The sequence below is a fragment of the Pseudoliparis swirei genome, chromosome 18 (genome assembly GCF_029220125.1).
Source record: "Pseudoliparis swirei isolate HS2019 ecotype Mariana Trench chromosome 18, NWPU_hadal_v1, whole genome shotgun sequence".
Lineage (NCBI taxonomy): Eukaryota > Metazoa > Chordata > Actinopteri > Perciformes > Liparidae > Pseudoliparis > Pseudoliparis swirei.
Window position 1 is genome coordinate 26,432,467 of NC_079405.1, and position 18,846 is coordinate 26,451,312.

Consider the following 18,846-nt stretch of genomic DNA (forward strand, 5'->3'; position numbering starts at 1 on the left):
TTTAGATGAATGTATGTTCATACTAAACACACATGGTGATGACACCCTTCATCTTCACGTGAGCCAAAGCCTGATGATAATTATTGGGTTCAGGGAGCAACGCTAACGATGATATTGAGATGTACGGTCGTCTATATAAATACATAAAAGACTTGGCTGTTAAAACCTGGGTGTGAACCCCCGCTGGGGTTAAAGTCACGTGATGGTGTCTTCAGGTGAACACACGCACACACACACACGCGCACCACGCTGACACGCTGCGTTGAGCTCATGGGCTGCGTCAGTTGCATGGGCAGTGACCGCCCTCTGGTGGTGGCTCTGCAAAGAGGAGCGCCCTCTGCTGGTGGAGGAAGAGAAGACACTCCGACACACGTGAGCCTAGAGCTCATAGCTCGAACTAATATACAAAATAGAGAGAAGTGATGTGCTACTTTGCATATTCACACAATACATTGCGTGCATTTTAAGTGGTAATAAATAAAAGTAAATAAATAGAAGACATTTACTCGCCCTGGGTCACCTCCCAAGATGCTTCTCTTGGTGTAATATTACTGTAAATACTAATATTAATTATTCTAACGTCAGCACATAAAGAGTGGAGCCAGTTGATAGATCTCAAACATATATAAATAGGGACAGAGATGAGAAGTATATGAATAAATAAGTTTTTAATTAAAATAATTGTAATTGAAACGTTGATGCAAATAATTTTTTTTGGAGCTTGATCTATTTTTCCTCTCGTGGCCAAAATGACCAAATATCTCACGCTGTTCAGTTCTATAAGGTGAATGTGTTTTTTGAAACTGTGACCGTAGCGCAGCATCACATCTTACCTTCTGTCCATCACCGTGAGTTATGAAAAATGGTCAACAATAACAACCCAAGAAATATGTATTGATCCTCTGATGTTTAACCATCGCTCGTCTTCAGCTCTTCGGTTCCTGACGCTGGTGAGCAGAAGACTTTAAGGACTCATCATCTGCACTAAAGAAAAACCATAATCAGGCTATATAATAATGATATACACTATATAATGAGGCCTGCACTCTGAATTGTGCATTTCATACACTTACAGTAAAAAATGAAAAAATTTCCACAATTGGTACTGATTTATTCAAACATCTGTGTGTGTTGTTTTCATAACATTACAATGGTAAAAGAAAAATACAAATACAAAATTAAACTGCCAAAGAAAGAAAGAGAAAGAAAAAAAAAAGTCTCTGACGTGTTTCAACTCGAGCGTTCGGCTGTACATGACGAAAAAAACAAACTACTACAGAAATGTCCCAAATCAAAACCACGCAGACCTGCAATAAACATCCATGTCCTACATCATCATAGATTCATAAATACAGCTGTTCACCGACCATCTCACAGCTGTCACAGCTATTCTTGATTTGTGTCGATCTGGAAACACATCCTTCTTCTCCTTCTTCTTCTTCTTCTCCCGACACAGACCGTCTCCGCCTCTATCCGTCCAGGAGCTTGAGGATGCTCTCCCGCTCCTTCAGTGCTTTCCAGGCCTGGTCCTTCTCCTTCTTGGTCGGAGTGCGTTTCTTCTGCCTGGCCGCCATGATTCTCCGGAATCCCTCCATGACCTCGTTGTCAGACACCCGGACCCTCTGCCTGAGCTCCTGCTTGCGCATCTCCTCCTTCGCCAACCTGTGAGGGTCGGCAGACACACAACGATTGGCGGTCGTGGATCAGCCTGTAACCGAGGGAGACGGCCCCACGACGTCCTCGTCAGTCCTCACCGGAGTAGCTCCTGCTTCCGGGATCTGTTGTGACCGCTCAGGGCTTTGAGCTCCGCCTGCCTCTTCTGCAGCTCCGCCAGGATCTCGTCCTCGGAGTCTCCTCCCGGGCCGGGCCGCTCCTCGGAGTCCAGCAGCCCCTGGGCGACCAGCTCCTCTTTGATCCGGGCCTCTAGAGAACGCGTGTGAGGAACACTGGGAAGGGGAGATGGGGGGGGGGGGGGGTAGACGCTATGAGACATGGGGCGAGACTCACCCTGAGAACTGTAGACAGGCAGCCTCACTCCGATTACCGTGTGTGTGTGTGTGTGTGTGTGTGTGTGTGTGTATATGTGTGTGTGTGTGTGTGTGTGTGTGTGTGGCGAGATAGATGCACATCACATACAGATGTTTTCCTCTACAGGTCATTTGAAGCCCAGCTGTAGACCGGATGTGAAAGACTTTCAGGCCTCGTTCACAAATTTAGGAATTATGAACCGTATAACCAAATACAGCGAAAATATTAAAAACACCATTTATGAAAAGAATTTAGAAAAGGCTTTTGTAGAAAACAATGTTTAAAACAGTTAATCTACTCAAGTGACACCCCTTTCATCCTCATTTATTTGTCATCAAATTATTTTTTGTCGATTTTTGTAAGCTTCCATGGAGTGTTTACGAATGAAACTTATTTTTGACAAAAAATGTATTAAAGCAGAATATTTAGTTAGATAAACACATGTCGTGAATAGATAGGATCCTTTTTTATTTTTTTATTAATTTTGACTTGTTTGGATCACACTTAGAGACGCAGACACCACTGGAATATAACTATATATACAGGACTGTCTCAGAAAATTAGAATATTGTGATAAAGTTCTTTATTTTCTGTAATGCAATTAAAAAAACAAAAATGTCATGCATTCTGGATTCATTACAAATCAACTGAAATATTGCAAGCCTTTTATTCTTTTAATATTGCTGATTATGGCTTACAGCTTAAGAAAACTCTAAAATCCTATCTCATAAAATTTTAATATTTCCTCAGACCAAGTAAAAAAAAAGATTTATAACAGCTGAGTGTTTGTCAAGGCTCAGGAAACCCTTGCAGGTGTTCGAGTTAATTAGACAATTCAAGTGATTTGTTTAATACCCTACTAGTATACTTTTTCATGATATTCTAATATTTAGAGATAGGATATTTGAGTTTTCTTAAGCTGTAAGCCATAATCAGCAATAAATCAGAATAAAAGGCTTGCAATATTTCAGTTGATTTGTAATGAATCCAGAATGCATGACATTTTTGTTTTTTTAATTGCATTACAGAAAATAAAGAACTTCATCACAATATTCTAATTTTCTGAGACAGTCCTGTATATATAAATAGTACAACACGGATAATATTAGCGGAGCCAAAATTTCTATCTGCAAATGTGCAGGGAAAAAAAGTATTTAATACAGAATAAAACCGTTAAAACAAAGCAGCGTTCAAAGTGTTGACTCTAAATTTTCAGATACCTGAAAGCTTTCCCTTGGCTTCTGGGAGACGTCCCAGCGCCGTCGTTAGCGTCCTTCCCTGAAATGTCCGGTACGGGTGAATCCTCCATGGGGGATATAATGTTCTCCTGGAAGAAGAAAAGAAACAACGTGTTCTTGTTTTGAGGCTCATCGGTTATTTGCTTTACGCACTATTGGACGTTTTCTCGCTCTCCACTGACCTCTACGAGGGCCTGCAGCAGCCGCTGGGTGAGGGGACCGAAGGGACATCCGTCCTCTGGAGACTCGTGTTGGGACTCAGACTTTTTCAACAAGGAGTCCACGTCTACAGCAGGTGAAGAGGAAGAGGAGTTTTTAGGAAGGGGCTGTGTGGTTGTACACGGGCCCGGGTTGCAGGGGGGTCCTCACCTTTTGCGTCCAGCTCCGACAGCGGCCCCCCCATGAGGCTCTTCTTCTTGTCGTTAGCTCGCGCTCCTTCCCTCTGCTCCTCCAGCAGATCCTCCTGAGCCCACCGCTGAGAGTAGTGCTTCCCCAGAGCTGGAATCTACCCGGCGACACAGACAGAACCAAAGCTCAACAACTGCTTGACGCAAGAATTTTTTTTTTAAACGGCAATGCCGCGAGTTATAAATAAATAAGGTGTCGGAAAATGATGTCATACTTTGAAATACTCAGCCTCGTCCTCCGGGGGTTTCAGGAGATCTTCGAGCAATCGGATCTCTTCGTTCGTGATGTCGGCACAATACGGCTCAACTGACGCCCAAAACCTGGAAAAACAACAACAACAAATCAACACAAACAACCTTGCCAGATCCGAACTAACGCATATTACCTCGATTCTTACGGCGGCACACTTGAGACCTCATTAGTACTAGTTAGTCCGGTATGTTATTATGAATGGCGGCTGTTTGCTGACCTGTTGGGTACATCGTTTTTAGGAGTGCGGGGAATGTCTTGTGGATCGTCGGTGAATTCATACTCTTGGACTTTGGGCTGCAGATTTTTGGATTTGGGTCTGCCGGGCCCCGGACCCGCTGCGTGGCCGCCTTTGCCTTCCAACTTCTGCTTTTTTGGTTTGTGGCGAGCGAGTCCACTTGGTCAGTCCTTCCCAGCTTCAAGGCGCTTGTCCCCTTCTTGTCCTGCCAGTCGTGAGGATCTGAGAGAGGGAGAGGGAGGGGTTACAAACAGGACTGGATCAGGGTCCACTCGTGGAGGCCCCTCCTTCTCTGCTTGATTATATCAAAATTCCTAATAACGATTTATTACGATGACAATTATTCAAAAGCATTTAATTACTCGTTGACTTTAGAAGCTTCTTGTATTTACTCTCTTACACACATATATATATATATATATATATATAGTTTTTAATAGTAGACTTTCCTCATGAGGAACATCTACAATTTAAAAAGCTATATATATATATATAAAATATATAATACTTTACTATAATAAATATGGGCTCTGTTTTTGGCATCTTGAATGAAACACACCACAGTATTACAGTATTGTAAACACTTTTGTGCTCTAGTAATATATATATATATATATTCCTGCAGAAAGAGGGCCAATGTGTGGCCCTGTGGCCTTAGGGGTCAGCTTACACTTTAAGCCACAGGGGCCCTAGTGGCCTAAAACATTAAAAGGGTCTGAGGGGCCATCCCATTGCAAGCCCGAGGTCTGTGGGCCCTCTGGTCAGCTTGCATGGTGCTCACTGAGTGGTGTTTAACTTCCTACAGATGCCCCAGACTAAACACTGCATGTGTATTAATAATGGGGGTCCCCAACTTCCTCCTACCTGTCTCTGCTCCTCAGGGCCGGAGGCGGCGACTGGCGGCGGAGGACAGCAGCGTCTCCAGCTCCAGCTGCAGGGTGTCAGCTCCTCAATGCCGATGCCATCGTCCTCCGAGCAGCCGAGCACCGCCGTGTGAGGGCACACTTTGACGTGCTCGACGGGCAGAAGTCGTAGTATTTGAGTGGGGGCAGTCCTTCAGCTCACTCATGGTGCCGTGCAGCAAACACCTGGCAGCGTCTGCGGGGCGGGGACTGGTACAAGAAGGTGTCGGCAGTGGTCAATGACGCGCAGGCACAGCGGTGTCCAGCTGCGGTTCAGCTCGTCCGCATCTCTCTAGCAATACGCACGCACGCGCCCGGATACACGCACACGCAGGTCTGCTTGTCAGGACCGCCGCGAACCCGCTGGGCCCAAACGGCTGATTTACTCTCACGCGCAAACATCGGCGGTTATGATTTCACGGGTTTTGCTCACGGACGTTTAGATTTAAGTGGAACAAATTAGAATTGAACACAATTCGCGAAAAGCACAGAGGTATATCAGACTGTTTAGGAGGGTTGATATTTACGGTCAGCGTATGGCGTCCATGATGGAAAGAGCCATTGTGGTTACAGAGGGTGCGAAATGTGTTCAAATTAATACATACGCCTTTTGTTCGATAAAGTCACAATGAGAACATTATTTTATCACGCAGTACTAAACAAGTCGCAGGCTTACGTTATCTCATTATGTACAAACATCAATATAATCTTCACAATGTGACTAGTGTATCGCGCTAATGGTTTCATCGGATCAAACCATATCGTGTCAGGGGCATACTGAATACATTTCCGCTAAATCCATCGTTCTATTGTTAATTTGATTATATGTGTATTATAACGCTGTTTTAACATGTTTTGTTTAAGAACATGTAAAAAAGAAGAAGAGTATAACTGACTTCTGAACCAACGGTCAGAGAGCGACACGTCTCCTGCTCAGAGACCAGAATGGTCGCGTCGCAGGGTATGTTCGTTTTGTTGAAAACATACTCCAACTGGGCGGAGTGACCCGAGCGCACACAGTGGTGGAGAAATCCGTCTCTCTGCAAAACAAGCGCTGTGTTAAAACGAACGCACCCTGTCTGTACTAGACGATGTAGGATTTACGGAAGAGGAGTCCCAGGCGTGGCTGAGGAACTTCCGTATTTTACAGCACGAAAATGGTAAGTGTCTCGCGCAAAATGAACCTATATATGTCATTATTCAGCCATTTATCTTCGCTAACTGTGGCTACATGTAAGGCGAGACCAGCTAGCCGGCTTCGTAGTGGTTTCTGGTGGGCTGTGGTGAAACGAGATGACGGGCATCCTTGAAACGGTTTGCAGGAACTAAAGTGATCCCGCTGAGCTGTCTTTTCCTCTCGGCCCCTTTTTTTTTAATTATCATTGCTCAAGTCAGCAACCCCCGAAGCTGTCTGTAGACGAGGGGGGTAGGGTGTGTATTTGTTCGGGGGAAACGAGGGATGTAGAAAGACGTACACGGACGTACATAACCTGGATGGGCGGCAGTCAATTGTCACGATTAACGCAAGACGAGGCATCTACAGACAGTCGACTTCCGGTTGATATGGATGACCGACAGCCACAGGCTGCAAGAGCAGCGCTGCATGCAGCACATTCTTCTGGTTTCCTGATCAAACATGACCTCGCAGGCTGACCCCGCCCGTCAAGTGGCCCTCCCTGGACCGGGAGGTTCAGTTGGACCCATTAAACCTGTTCCCGAGCTCTCACTCACCAAATGCACGAGTGAATGTTGATCTATGCATGCCATGTCTCCTCAGACAGCGACTTTGCGCCCCTACTTAAACGCTGTGAAGGCCACCTTGCAGGCGGCCCTCTGCCTGGAGAACTTCTCCTCTCAGGTGGTGGAGCGTCACAACAAGCCAGGTGGAGAGTCAGGTATGTCCAATGGCGTGTGCTTTGGAGTGAACAGATGTGCAGCTTAAAAACATCATCCTGCAGCTGGAAATTCTGCAGCAAGTGCAGACTTGTGCAAACATGCAGTGGAAAACTGAGAACAGGGAAAGAAATAGAAAAAAAATGACACTGAAACTGACAGCAAGCCTTGAAATTGGCCTCAGGCCCCATTTGACGTTCTTTTTTTTAATACAATGAGAGCGATTTGACAGTTTAACTGGTCTCTTTTAAGAGTCACGCAGATTCTCCATGAAACACGGCAATGTATAGAATGTTCTCTGTCATGGCCACAGGGCAACCAAGGAGCTGCTGCTTCAACCCGTGGTGATCAGCCGCGACAAGGAGAGAAGGTTCTCATTGAGGGATCCATCAACTCCGTCAGAGTCAGCATTGCTGTCAAACAGGTGATTTAAAATAACAGCAGGGGTTGTTATTGGTTATGGGCTATACTGGCGCACATTTGTTAATGATCTTTCACGGTCTAAAATGCATTTAAAATGTAAAAGCACTTCTTCCTGCAGGCGATGGATTGAGAAGATCCTTTGCCACAAGTTCATGCGCTTCATGATGATGAGAGCGGAGAACTTCTTCATTCTCAGGAGGAAACCGGTAGAGGTAAGAGAGAGAAATAAATACATACGGCAATCTGGGTTTGTGTTAATAAATTAAAGAGACAAAAAGCAGAATGATTAAAGGAAGACCGAAAAACAGGAAACCCTTGCAGGTGTTTCGAGTTAATTAGACAATTCAAGTGATTTGTTTAATACCCTACTAGTATACTTTTTCATGATATTCTAATATTTAGAGATAGGATATTTGAGTTAAGCCATAATCAGCAATAAATCAGAATAAAAGGCTTGCAATATTTCAGTTGATTTGTAATGAATCCAGAATGCATGGTATTTTTGTTTTAATTGCATTACAGAAAATAAAGAACTTTATCACAATATTCTAATTTTCTGAGACAGTCCTGTATATATATATAAATAGTACAACACGGATAATATTAGCGGAGCCAACATTTCTATCTGCAAATGTGCAGGGAAAAAAAGTATTTAATACAGAATAAACCAAGTAAAACAAAGCATGCTCAGTGTTGACTTAAATTCAGATACCTGAAAGCTCTTGCTTGGAGACGTCCCCAGTCAAGAAGGCCCTTCCTGAAATAAGTCCGAATGGTGAATCCTCCATAGATATAATGTTCTGGAAGAAGAAAAGAAACAACGTTCTTGTTTTGAGGCTCATCGGGTTATTTGTTTTACGACTATTGACGTTTTCTCGCCTCCACCCCGACCTCACGAGGGCCTGCAGCCGCTGGGTGAGGGGACCTAAGGGACACCCCTCTGAGACTCGTGTTGGGACTCCAGACTTTTTCAACAAGGAGTCCACGCCTACAGCAGGGTGAAGAGGAAGAGGAGTTTTTAGGAAGGGGCTGTGTGGTTGACACGTCTGCCAGGTGGGGGTCCTCACTCTTGCGCCCAGCTCCGACAGCTGCCTCCATGAGGCTCTTTTCTTCTGTCGCTAGCTCGCGCTCCTTCCCTCTGCTCCTCCAGCAGATCCTCCTGAGCCCACCGCTGAGAGTAGTGCTTCCCCAGAGCTGGAATCTACCCGGCGACACAGACAGAACCAAAGCTCAACAACTGCTTGACGCAAGAATTTTTTTTTTAAACGGCAATGCCGCGAGTTATAAATACATAAGGTGTCGGAAAATGATGTCATACTTTAGTCACTAGCTCGCCCCTCCGGGGTGGGGTTTCAGGAGATCTTTCGAGCAATCGGATCTTTCACCGGTGATGTCGGCAATAATGCTCAACTGACGCCAAAACCTGGAAAACAACAACAAATCAACACAAACAACCTTGCCAGATCCGAACTAACGTATATTACCTCGATTCTTACGGCGGCACACTTGAGACCTCATTAGTACTAGTTAGTCCGGTATGTTATTATGAATGGCGGCTGTTTGCTGACCTGTTGGGTACATCGTTTTTAGGAGTGCGGGGAATGTCTTGTGGATCGTCGGTGAATTCATACTCTTGGACTTTGGGCTGCAGATTTTTGGATTTGGGTCTGCCGGGCCCCGGACCCGCTGCGTGGCCGCCTTTGCCTTCCAACTTCTGCTTTTTTGGTTTGTGGCGAGACGAGTCCGCCGGGTCGGGGTCCTTCCCCAGCTTCAGGAAGCGCTTGTCCCCCTTCTTGTCCTGCCAGTCCGTGAGGATCTGAGAGAGGGGGAGGGGGGGGGGGGGGTTACAAAGAGGACTGGATCAGGGTCCACTCGTGGAGGCCCCTCCTTCTCTGCTTGATTATATCAAAATTCCTAATAACGATTTATTACGATGACAATTATTCAAAAGCATTTAATTACTCGTTGACTTTAGAAGCTTCTTGTATTTACTCTCTTACACACATATATATATATATAGCTTTTTAATAGTAGACTTTCCTCATGAGGAACATCTACAATTAAAAAGCTCTATATATATATATAAAATATATAATACTTTACTATAATAAATATGGGCTCTGTTTTTGGCATCTTGAATGAAACACGCCACAGTATTACAGTATTGTAAACACTTTTGTGCTCTAGTAATATATATATATATATATTCCTGCAAAAAGAGAGGGTCCAATGTGTGGCCCCTGTGGCCTTAGGGGTCATCTTACACTTTAAGCCACAGGGGCCCTAGTGGCCTAAAACATTAAAAAGGGTCTGGGGGCCATCCCATTGCAAGCCCCGAGGAGTCTGTGGGGCCCTCTGGTCAGCTTGCATGGTGCTCACTGAGTGGTGTTTAACTTCCTACAGATGCCCCAGACTAAACACTGCATGTGTATTAATAATGGGGGGGGGGGGTCCCCCAACTTCCTCCTACCTGTCTCTGCTCCTCCAGGGCCCGGAGGCGGCGACTGGCGGAGGACAGCAGCGTCTCCAGCTCCAGCTGCAGGGTGTCCAGCTCCTCAATGCCGATGCCATCGTCCTCCGAGCGGCCGAGCACCGCCGTGTAGCGGGGGCACACTTTGACGTGCTCGACGGGCTTGAAGTCGTAGTATTTGAGTGGGGGGCAGTCCTTCAGCTCACTCATGGTGCCGTGCGGCAAACACCTGGCAGCGTCTGCGGGGCGGGGGGGGGGGGGGGGGGGGACTGGTACAAGAAGGTGTCGGCAGTGGTCAATGACGCGCAGGCACAGCGGTGTCCAGCTGCGGTTCAGCTCGTCCGCATCTCTCTAGCAATACACGCACGCACGCGCCCGGATACACGCACACGCAGGTCTGCTTGTCGGGACCGCCGCGAACCCGCTGGGCCCAAACGGCCCCGATTTACTCTCACGCGCAAACATCGGCGGTTATGATTTCACGGGTTTTGCTCACGGACGTTTTAGATTTAAGTGGAACAAATTAGAAGAATTGAACACAATTCGCGAAAAGCACAGAGGTATATCAGACTGTTTAGGAGGGTTGATATTTACGGTCAGCGTATGGCGTCCATGATGGAAAGAGCCATTGTGGTTACAGAGGGGTGCGAAATGTGTTCAAATTAATACATACGCCTTTTTGTTCGATAAAGTCACAATGAGAACATTATTTTATCACGCAGTACTAAACAAGTCGCAGGCTTACGTTATCTCATTATGTACAAACATCAATATAATCTTCACAATGTGACTAGTGTATCGCGCTAATGGTTTCATCGGATCAAACCATATCGTGTCAGGGGGCATACTGAATACATTTCCGCTAAATCCATCGTTCTATTGTGTAATTTGATTATATGTGTATTATAACGCTGTTTTTTAACATGTTTTATTTAAGAACATGTAAAAAAAGAAGAAGAGTATAACTGACTTCTGAACCAACGGTCAGAGAGCGACACGTCTCCTGCTCAGAGACCAGAATGGTCGCGTCGCAGGGTATGTTCGTTTTGTTGAAAACATACTCCAACTGGGCGGAGTGACCCGAGCGCACACAGTGGTGCGGAGAAATCCGTCTCTGCAAAACAAGCGCTGTGTTAAAAACGAACGCACCCTGTCTGTACTAGACGATGTAGGATTTACGGAAGAGGAGTCCCAGGCGTGGCTGAGGAACTTCCGTATTTTACAGCACGAAAATGGTAAGTGTCTCGCGCAAAATGAACCTATATATGTCATTATTCAGCCATTTATCTTCGCTAACTGTGGCTACATGTAAGGCGAGACCAGCTAGCCGGCTTCGTAGTGGTTTCTGGTGGGCTGTGGTGAAACGAGATGACGGGCATCCTTGAAACGGTTTGCAGGAACTAAAGTGATCCCGCTGAGCTGTCTTTTCCTCTCGTGCCCTTTTTTTGTAATCATCATTGCTCAAGTCAGCAACCCCCGAAGCTGTCTGTAGACGAGGGGGGTAGGGTGTGTATTTGTTCGGGGGAAACGAGGGATGTAGAAAGACGTACACGGACGTACATAACCTGGATGGGCGGCAGTCAATTGTCACGATTAACGCAAGACGAGGCATCTACAGACAGTCGACTTCCGGTTGATATGGATGACCGACAGCCACAGGCTGCATGAGCAGCGCTGCATGCAGCACATTCTTCTGGTTTCCTGATCAAACATGACCTCGCAGGCTGACCCCGCCTGTCAAGTGGCCCTCCCTGGACCGGGAGGTTCAGTTGGACCCATTAAACCTGTTCCCGAGCTCTCACTCACCAAATGCACGAGCGAATGTTGATCTATGCATGCCATGTCTCCTCAGACAGCGACTTTGCGCCCCTACTTAAACGCTGTGAAGGCCACCTTGCAGGCGGCCCTCTGCCTGGAGAACTTCTCCTCTCAGGTGGTGGAGCGTCACAACAAGCCGGAGGTGGAGGTCAGGTATGTCCAATGGCGTGTGCTTTGGAGTGAACAGATGTGCAGCTTCAAAAAAACATCATCCTGCAGCTCGGGGGAAATTCTGCAGCAAGTGCAGACTTGTGCAAACATGCAGTGGAAAACTGAGAACGGGGAAAGAAATAGAAAAAATGACACACAAGCACGAGCAAGGCCTTGAAATTGGCCTCAGGGGCCCCATTTGACGTTCTTTTTTTTAATACAATGAGACGATTTGACAGTTTAACTGGTCTCTTTTAAGAGTCACGCAGATTCTCCATGAAACACGGCAATGTATAGAATGTTCTCTGTCATGGCCACAGGAGCAGCAAGGAGCTGCTGCTTCAACCCGTGGTGATCAGCCGCAACGACAAGGAGAAGGTTCTCATTGAGGGATCCATCAACTCCGTCAGAGTCAGCATTGCTGTCAAACAGGTGATTTAAAATAACAGCAGGGGGTTGTTATTGGTTATGGGCTATGCACAGCGCACATTTGTTAATCGTCTTTCACGGTCTAAAATGCATTTAAAATGTAAAAAAGCACTTCTTCACTGCAGGCCGATGAGATTGAGAAGATCCTTTGCCACAAGTTCATGCGCTTCATGATGATGAGAGCGGAGAACTTCTTCATTCTCAGGAGGAAACCGGTAGAGGTAAGAGAGAGAGAGAAATAGATACACGGGCAATCTGGGTTTTGTATTAATAGAATTAAAGAGACAAAAAGCAGAATGATTAAAGAGGAAGACCGAAAAACAGGAACAGTGCTCGCCTTATAAATCAAAAAGGTCAGACGGTGCAGATGTGTGAAACTATCCACATGCACAAAGTCCCTCTATCCTCCCTTGACCGCGACGTCATGCCTCCCATTCTTCCTTCCTCCTTCGCGCTGTGATCTCAGGGATACGACATCAGCTTCTTGATCACCAACTTCCACACGGAGCAGATGTACAAACACAAGCTGGTGGACTACGTCATCCACTTCATGGAGGAGATCGACAAGGAGATCAGCGAAATGAAGCTGTCCGTCAACGCCAGGGCCCGCATCGTCGCTGAGGAATTCCTCAAGAACGTGAGACACTTACCCTCTGCTTTTCATATATATATATGTCTGTGTATGTGTATAATATAATTTCTATGCAGAACGTGAGACACTTACCCTCTGCTTTTCATAAATATATTTATATATATATATATACATACACATATATATGTGTATGTATATAATATAATTTATATATATGTGTGTATGTGTATAATATAATTGATATATATATATGTGCGTGGTGTATGTATATATATATATACATGTATATGAATTTATATATATATGTGTATATATGTATATTTATATACACACATATATATATTCATATATGTATGAATGCATATATGTGTATATATGTATGTATATACATACACACACAAACATATATGTGTGTATATATATATATATAGCATATATATATGTTTATGTATATGAGACCTAAATGGTCACAGTGGACACTAATAACATTTCTCCTCTCCAGTTCTGATGGCTTGTTGGTCCCACACGAGTTGGGAAGACGCTCCGAAAGAGCGGGAAAACTACAGGAGTGAACAGCCAATCAGAGAGGAGATGAGAGGAACGTGACCATTCCGGAGAGGACAGCTTTGGCGCCCTTCTCGAGTATTTCCCAGTACTCCTTTTTATCAATGACTGTATATAATGAAATATTTCATTTTTCAGCCACGTAGAACAAATCCCCAATTCAAAGGCGGGTCCATACAAGTATTAATCAAGTTGGTTGCCATGACTACAGGGGCACCGAGAGCGCGCTGTGGCAAATACACCGGCTAGGTTTCTGTTTTTTTGTGCGCGTGTGTACGCGAGTCTGCGTCATCCGTCATCGTGGTTTATATATATTTTTTTCTTCAATTTAGTTTTTCAAAATGTCTGTTCAGGACCGCCATGTTTGCGGAAAGTAGTCCGTAGTGTGCCTGTCGTGAAGCAAGAAGCCACCCAAAAAACACGTCTGAAAAAATAATTATGAAATATAATAAAAGTCCCTTGTTTATACCTTTTGGTGTTCCTATTTAAATAACATTGGTGCTGCTTTTTAAACAGTTTTTCATCAGCACTCTTTATACTTATCTCTGCTGAGGGGAAGAGGAAGTGCTACAGCTGACTGCTCTCTTTAAAGCAGAAATACTTCTACACACACAGTGAACTCAGTCCGACCTCCATCAGCTGGCACCGTCACCACTTTATTATTATTTGTACCATCTTACTGGCACCTTCCACATGTTCTCAGTAAACACACGATTAGTCAATGAATCCACCGACAGCAGCATTTGGAGATATACACAAATGTCACAAGTGTGAATATTTGCCGGTTTAAGAGAATTAATGTCATATTTTTAGGGTTTTTAGACCGTTGAGAAGACAGAACCACGTAGAGCATATCAACTTGGGCTCTGCAGTCTAGACACGTTTCATCTTGAGATAAACCTTCGAGGCCCTCTATTCCAAGGTAAATAATTCAACCCACGATCCTAACTTTCAGATATTAAGAGAGATTTTCTAAAATGAGGCACAAGAAGGGTGCGATGAGGATTCATGATAAAGTTAAATTCAGTTTATTTAGGAACATAACAGAAATATTTCCTCGTTATACTGTAGGCTTCTTCACATTGAACAGAAACAATGAACGTACCTGGAGGACCTTCATTACAGTGTTAAACATCCGACAACAGGCTGCAAACGAGGACATTCGATAAGAAAATAAACAAAAGTTGATTTTTTTTAAATGTGCAACATATAGAAAAAAAGGCACAACTTCTGTCAAACTAAGTGACCCGACTTCTACCAACGGAAAAATGAATCGAGACAAGTTAACATCGTGAAATCAGTTCAGCAGGCAAAATATACTTCACAACAACAACAAGATGCTCGATTCCTTTGCTTCACAGCATCGGTTCAGAAACCCTTCATCAGCTTTTCATCCATTCTCCAAAAATGGGAGAACGCGCTCGAGACACGAGATCCGTGCCAAAATTAGAAACTGGATTCCAGTCAATTACCACCACCATCATCATCATCATCATCGTGTGTTAAAATACCAGTGGAGGAAAAAGAAAAAAAGGTCAGAACGGTGGCGGGTGATTCAATCAAAAAGGAAGACTAGAAGCTGCAGAGGGTAAAGGAGGGTAAAGGAGGATGGGGGCGGGGCTACTGCCTCACTGGTGAGCCGGCACTGTGACCAAAGCCTCCTTGGACATCCGCGACACTTCGACGTTCTGTTCCAGAGGAAAGAAGGGAAACACACAAAGGGGGAGGTATGAAAACACAAGGGAGATACTAAAACCACTGCACACACACATATATATATATGGAGGTGTGTTTGTGTCTCTCAGTCATGAGTCTGTCGTGCAAATGGATTTGAATAAAGCAAACATTCGCCGGGTTGCACGAATGACGCAAAGCGAAAATTTCACCCGACGCCGAGTCGATAACCGTTTCCAGAGATAAGCCACGCCCCTTCTGGCACGTCCAGCACGAATGAAACGACTAAACCACAAATAGTCGTGCGAGTGAGCTGTAAAGCGTGTCGGTGTGAACGCGGCACTGGTCACCGCCGTCGTCCCGATAAAAACATTACTCACGCACCGATCCGAGACGTAAATCTGCTCCGAGCTCGTCGCGATTTCACGCCGCCGATATCAAAAACAACTGCGGTGGCGGCGAAACATCGCGATGTTCCGGCCCTGGTTTACTAAAAAGCCTGTCTTTATGACGGACTTTGCGGCGGTTGAACTTAAGCCGAGTCTTAACGACGTCGAAGTTCTCACGGAGGACGATGGAAAAGGAAATCTTAAATCGAGAAAACCAAAACTAACCGAATATACTATATATTTCCCATGAGGCAAACATGGCTCATCGTTGTGCATCTTATTGGCCACACACACGTTAGCCTAGTCTAGTAGATACATGATTTTTACGATTTGATTTTTGGACTTTGTGCCGGCTCCGGTCTCAGATTCACGCCCGGTCCGAGTGAGACGGCGGTCTAACCCTCGATGGTGCGACGAGGGAACCCATTAGGCCGGGCTTCCGACGGCAGATTATGACCGACGTACCAGTTGGTGCAACCCGGATAACTTGTATGCGTGTGTGTGTTTAGCAAAATACACACCTCTGGCCGTTCTCTGTGTGTGTTGACTGCCTCCACGTTCAAGCTGATGGACTCCACTTTACAGCCTGAGACGGAAAATGCATTTGTATTAGTTCAGGTGGCAGAAAAGTGCTTTACGTGACCCTCTTTCTGTTCATTAGAAATAGGAATAACATTGTTACCTTCGCTTTGAATTGCGGAAGGTTATGTTTTGATCACCGTGTATTTATTTATTTATTTGTATGCGTGTTATTCGCATAACAAAAAAAGTTTTAAACCGAATCGCATGAAATTTGGTGGGATGATTGGTTATTATCCGGGGGCCTTTTGATTAGATTTTGGGATCAATCTGGTCAAAGGTCAAGGTCATGAAAAGGTCAACATCTTCTTTTTACCATAGCACGGTCAATTTGTATCCAATTGGCATGCAACTAATGCCAAAATGTTCATAATTCAATGCCCAATCTTGTGATATGCGAAGGTATGCGCTCTAGCCAGTGCCCGTTCTAGTTTTGTTTGTTTGTGTATTTTATTCAGTCAATCAAATACAATATTATCCTATATAATATACAAAAGAGAAAGACTGAAAAGGTATAGGTAGAAGCAAAAAATGCTTATAAATTCCTATCCTAAATTGAAATCGAAATAAATCAGAAAATTAATATAAAATTTAAATATTATATATATTTATATATACTACCACATACATCTTCCATATAAATACGTTTTTAAATTACATTTATAACTCAAGAATTGTTTTATAAATAGTGCAGACTTGTGCAAACATGCAGTGGAAAACTGAGAACGGGGAAAGAAATAGAACAAATGACACACAAGCACGAGCAAGGCCTTGAAATTGGCCAACGGGGCCCCATTTGACGTTCTTTTTTTTAATACAATGAGACGATTTGACAGTTTAACTGGTCTCTTTTAAGAGTCACGCAGATTCTCCATGAAACACGGCAATGTATAGAATGTTCTCTGTCATGGCCACAGGAGCAGCAAGGAGCTGCTGCTTCAACCCGTGGTGATCAGCCGCAACGACAAGGAGAAGGTTCTCATTGAGGGATCCATCAACTCCGTCAGAGTCAGCATTGCTGTCAAACAGGTGATTTAAAATAACAGCAGGGGGTTGTTATTGGTTATGGGCTATGCACAGCGCACATTTGTTAATCGTCTTTCACGGTCTAAAATGCATTTAAAATGTAAAAAAGCACTTCTTCACTGCAGGCCGATGAGATTGAGAAGATCCTTTGCCACAAGTTCATGCGCTTCATGATGATGAGAGCGGAGAACTTCTTCATTCTCAGGAGGAAACCGGTAGAGGTAAGAGAGAGAGAGAAATAGATACACGGGCAATCTGGGTTTTGTATTAATAGAATTAAAGTGACAAAAAGCAGAATGATTAAAGAGGAAGACCGAAAAACAGGAACAGTGCTCGCCTTATAAATCAAAAAGGTCAGACGGTGCAGATGTGTGAAACTATCCACATGCACAAAGTCCCTCTATCCTCCCTTGACCGCGACGTCATGCCTCCCGTTCTTCTTTCCTCCTTCGCGCTGTGATCTCAGGGATACGACATCAGCTTCTTGATCACCAACTTCCACACGGAGCAGATGTACAAACACAAGCTGGTGGACTACGTCATCCACTTCATGGAGGAGATCGACAAGGAGATCAGCGAAATGAAGCTGTCCGTCAACGCCAGGGCCCGCATCGTCGCTGAGGAATTCCTCAAGAACGTGAGACACTTACCCTCTGCTTTTCATATATATATATGTCTGTGTATGTGTATAATATAATTTCTATGCAGAACGTGAGACACTTACCCTCTGCTTTTCATAAATATATTTATATATATATATATACATACACATATATATATATATATGTGTATGTATATAATATAATTTATATATATGTGTGTATGTGTATAATATAATTGATATATATATATATACGTATGTGCGTGGTGTATGTATATATATATATACATGTATATGAATTTATATATATATGTGTATATATATGTATATTTATATACACACATATATATATACATATATGTATGAATGCATATATGTGTATATATGTATGTATATACATACACACACAAACATATATGTGTGTATATATATATATAAATATCCACATATATATATATGTTTATGTATATGAGACCTAAATGGTCACAGTGGACACTAATAACATTTCTCCTCTCCAGTTCTGATGGCTTGTTGGTCCCACACGAGTTGGGAAGACGCTCCGAAAGAGCGGGAAAACTACAGGAGTGAACAGCCAATCAGAGAGGAGATGAGAGGAACGTGACCATTCCGGAGAGGACAGCTTTGGCGCCCTTCTCGAGTATTTCCCAGTACTCCTTTTTATCAATGACTGTATATAATGAAATATTTCATTTTTCAGCCACGTAGAACAAATCCCCAATTCAAAGGCGGGTCCATACAAGTATTAATCAAGTTGGTTGCCATGACTACAGGGGCACCGAGAGCGCGCTGTGGCAAATACACCGGCTAGGTTTCTGTTTTTTTGTGCGCGAGTCTGCGTCATCCGTCATCGTGGTTTATATATATTTTTTTCTTCAATTTAGTTTTTCAAAATGTCTGTTCAGGACCGCCATGTTTGCGGAAAGTAGTCCGTAGTGTGCCTGTCGTGAAGCAAGAAGCCACCAAAAAAAACACGTCTGAAAAAATAATTATGAAATATAATAAAAGTCCCTTGTTTATACCTTTTGGTGTTCCTATTTAAATAACATTGGTGCTGCTTTTTAAACAGTTTTTCATCAGCACTCTTTATACTTATCTCTGCTGAGGGGAAGAGGAAGTGCTACAGCTGACTGCTCTCTTTAAAGCAGAAATACTTC

The 18,846-nt window shown here is 44.0% G+C and overlaps 3 protein-coding genes, 1 long non-coding RNA gene and 1 pseudogene across 4 annotated transcripts; 3 read left to right on the forward strand and 2 right to left on the reverse strand.

The window, feature by feature from the left end:
* Window positions 1-1,090: 1,090 nt before the first annotated feature.
* On the reverse strand, window positions 1,091-10,917 carry tada3l (transcriptional adaptor 3 (NGG1 homolog, yeast)-like). The gene is made up of 8 exons (XM_056437479.1): window positions 9,850-10,917; window positions 8,948-9,195; window positions 3,889-3,994; window positions 3,636-3,771; window positions 3,449-3,552; window positions 3,249-3,355; window positions 1,755-1,946; window positions 1,091-1,662 (listed from the first exon to the last, which is right to left on the reverse strand). Exons 1-8 carry the CDS (start codon window positions 10,057-10,059, stop codon window positions 1,470-1,472), a joined length of 1,296 nt encoding a protein of 431 aa, XP_056293454.1. The 5' UTR covers window positions 10,060-10,917; the 3' UTR covers window positions 1,091-1,469.
* Window positions 6,135-8,308, forward strand: LOC130208677 (actin-related protein 2/3 complex subunit 4-like; annotated as a pseudogene).
* Window positions 10,918-10,998: 81 nt separating the features above from the next.
* LOC130208391 (actin-related protein 2/3 complex subunit 4-like) lies at window positions 10,999-13,870 on the forward strand. The gene is made up of 6 exons (XM_056437478.1): window positions 10,999-11,084; window positions 11,702-11,820; window positions 12,138-12,249; window positions 12,372-12,467; window positions 12,713-12,883; window positions 13,341-13,870. Exons 1-6 carry the CDS (start codon window positions 11,082-11,084, stop codon window positions 13,344-13,346), a joined length of 507 nt encoding a protein of 168 aa, XP_056293453.1. The 5' UTR covers window positions 10,999-11,081; the 3' UTR covers window positions 13,347-13,870.
* Window positions 13,871-14,414: 544 nt separating this feature from the next.
* Window positions 14,415-16,567, reverse strand: LOC130208393 (uncharacterized). Its single transcript, XR_008834407.1, has 2 exons — window positions 15,987-16,567; window positions 14,415-15,090 (listed from the first exon to the last, which is right to left on the reverse strand). It is a non-coding gene; the product is annotated as an uncharacterized LOC130208393 (long non-coding RNA).
* A 282-nt stretch (window positions 16,568-16,849) lies between these two features.
* Window positions 16,850-18,710, forward strand: LOC130208295 (actin-related protein 2/3 complex subunit 4-like). The gene is made up of 4 exons (XM_056437336.1): window positions 16,850-17,073; window positions 17,196-17,291; window positions 17,537-17,707; window positions 18,190-18,710. The coding sequence occupies exons 2-4, from the start codon at window positions 17,232-17,234 to the stop codon at window positions 18,193-18,195; spliced, it is 237 nt and encodes a 78-aa protein (XP_056293311.1). The 5' UTR covers window positions 16,850-17,073; window positions 17,196-17,231; the 3' UTR covers window positions 18,196-18,710.
* The last annotated feature ends 136 nt before the right edge of the window (window positions 18,711-18,846 follow it).

What these genes read in the sequence shown, in the direction of transcription:
- tada3l (XM_056437479.1), bottom strand. Translation starts at nt 10,059, where the DNA reads ATGAGTGAGCTGAAGGACTGCCCCCCACTCAAATACTACGACTTCAAG. An exon ending in AAAAACGATGTACCCAACAG is followed by an intron (nt 3,995 to 8,947) that starts GTCAGCAAACAG and finishes TTGTTTTTCCAG; the next exon opens with GTTTTGGGCGTCAGTTGAGC. An exon ending in ACGAGGCTGAGTATTTCAAA is followed by an intron (nt 3,772 to 3,888) that starts GTATGACATCAT and finishes GTCGCCGGGTAG; the next exon opens with ATTCCAGCTCTGGGGAAGCA.
- LOC130208391 (XM_056437478.1), top strand. An exon ending in AAGCCGGAGGTGGAGGTCAG is followed by an intron (nt 11,821 to 12,137) that starts GTATGTCCAATG and finishes TCATGGCCACAG; the next exon opens with GAGCAGCAAGGAGCTGCTGC. An exon ending in TCAGGAGGAAACCGGTAGAG is followed by an intron (nt 12,468 to 12,712) that starts GTAAGAGAGAGA and finishes CTGTGATCTCAG; the next exon opens with GGATACGACATCAGCTTCTT.
- LOC130208295 (XM_056437336.1), top strand. Translation starts at nt 17,232, where the DNA reads ATGCGCTTCATGATGATGAGAGCGGAGAACTTCTTCATTCTCAGGAGG. An exon ending in TCAGGAGGAAACCGGTAGAG is followed by an intron (nt 17,292 to 17,536) that starts GTAAGAGAGAGA and finishes CTGTGATCTCAG; the next exon opens with GGATACGACATCAGCTTCTT.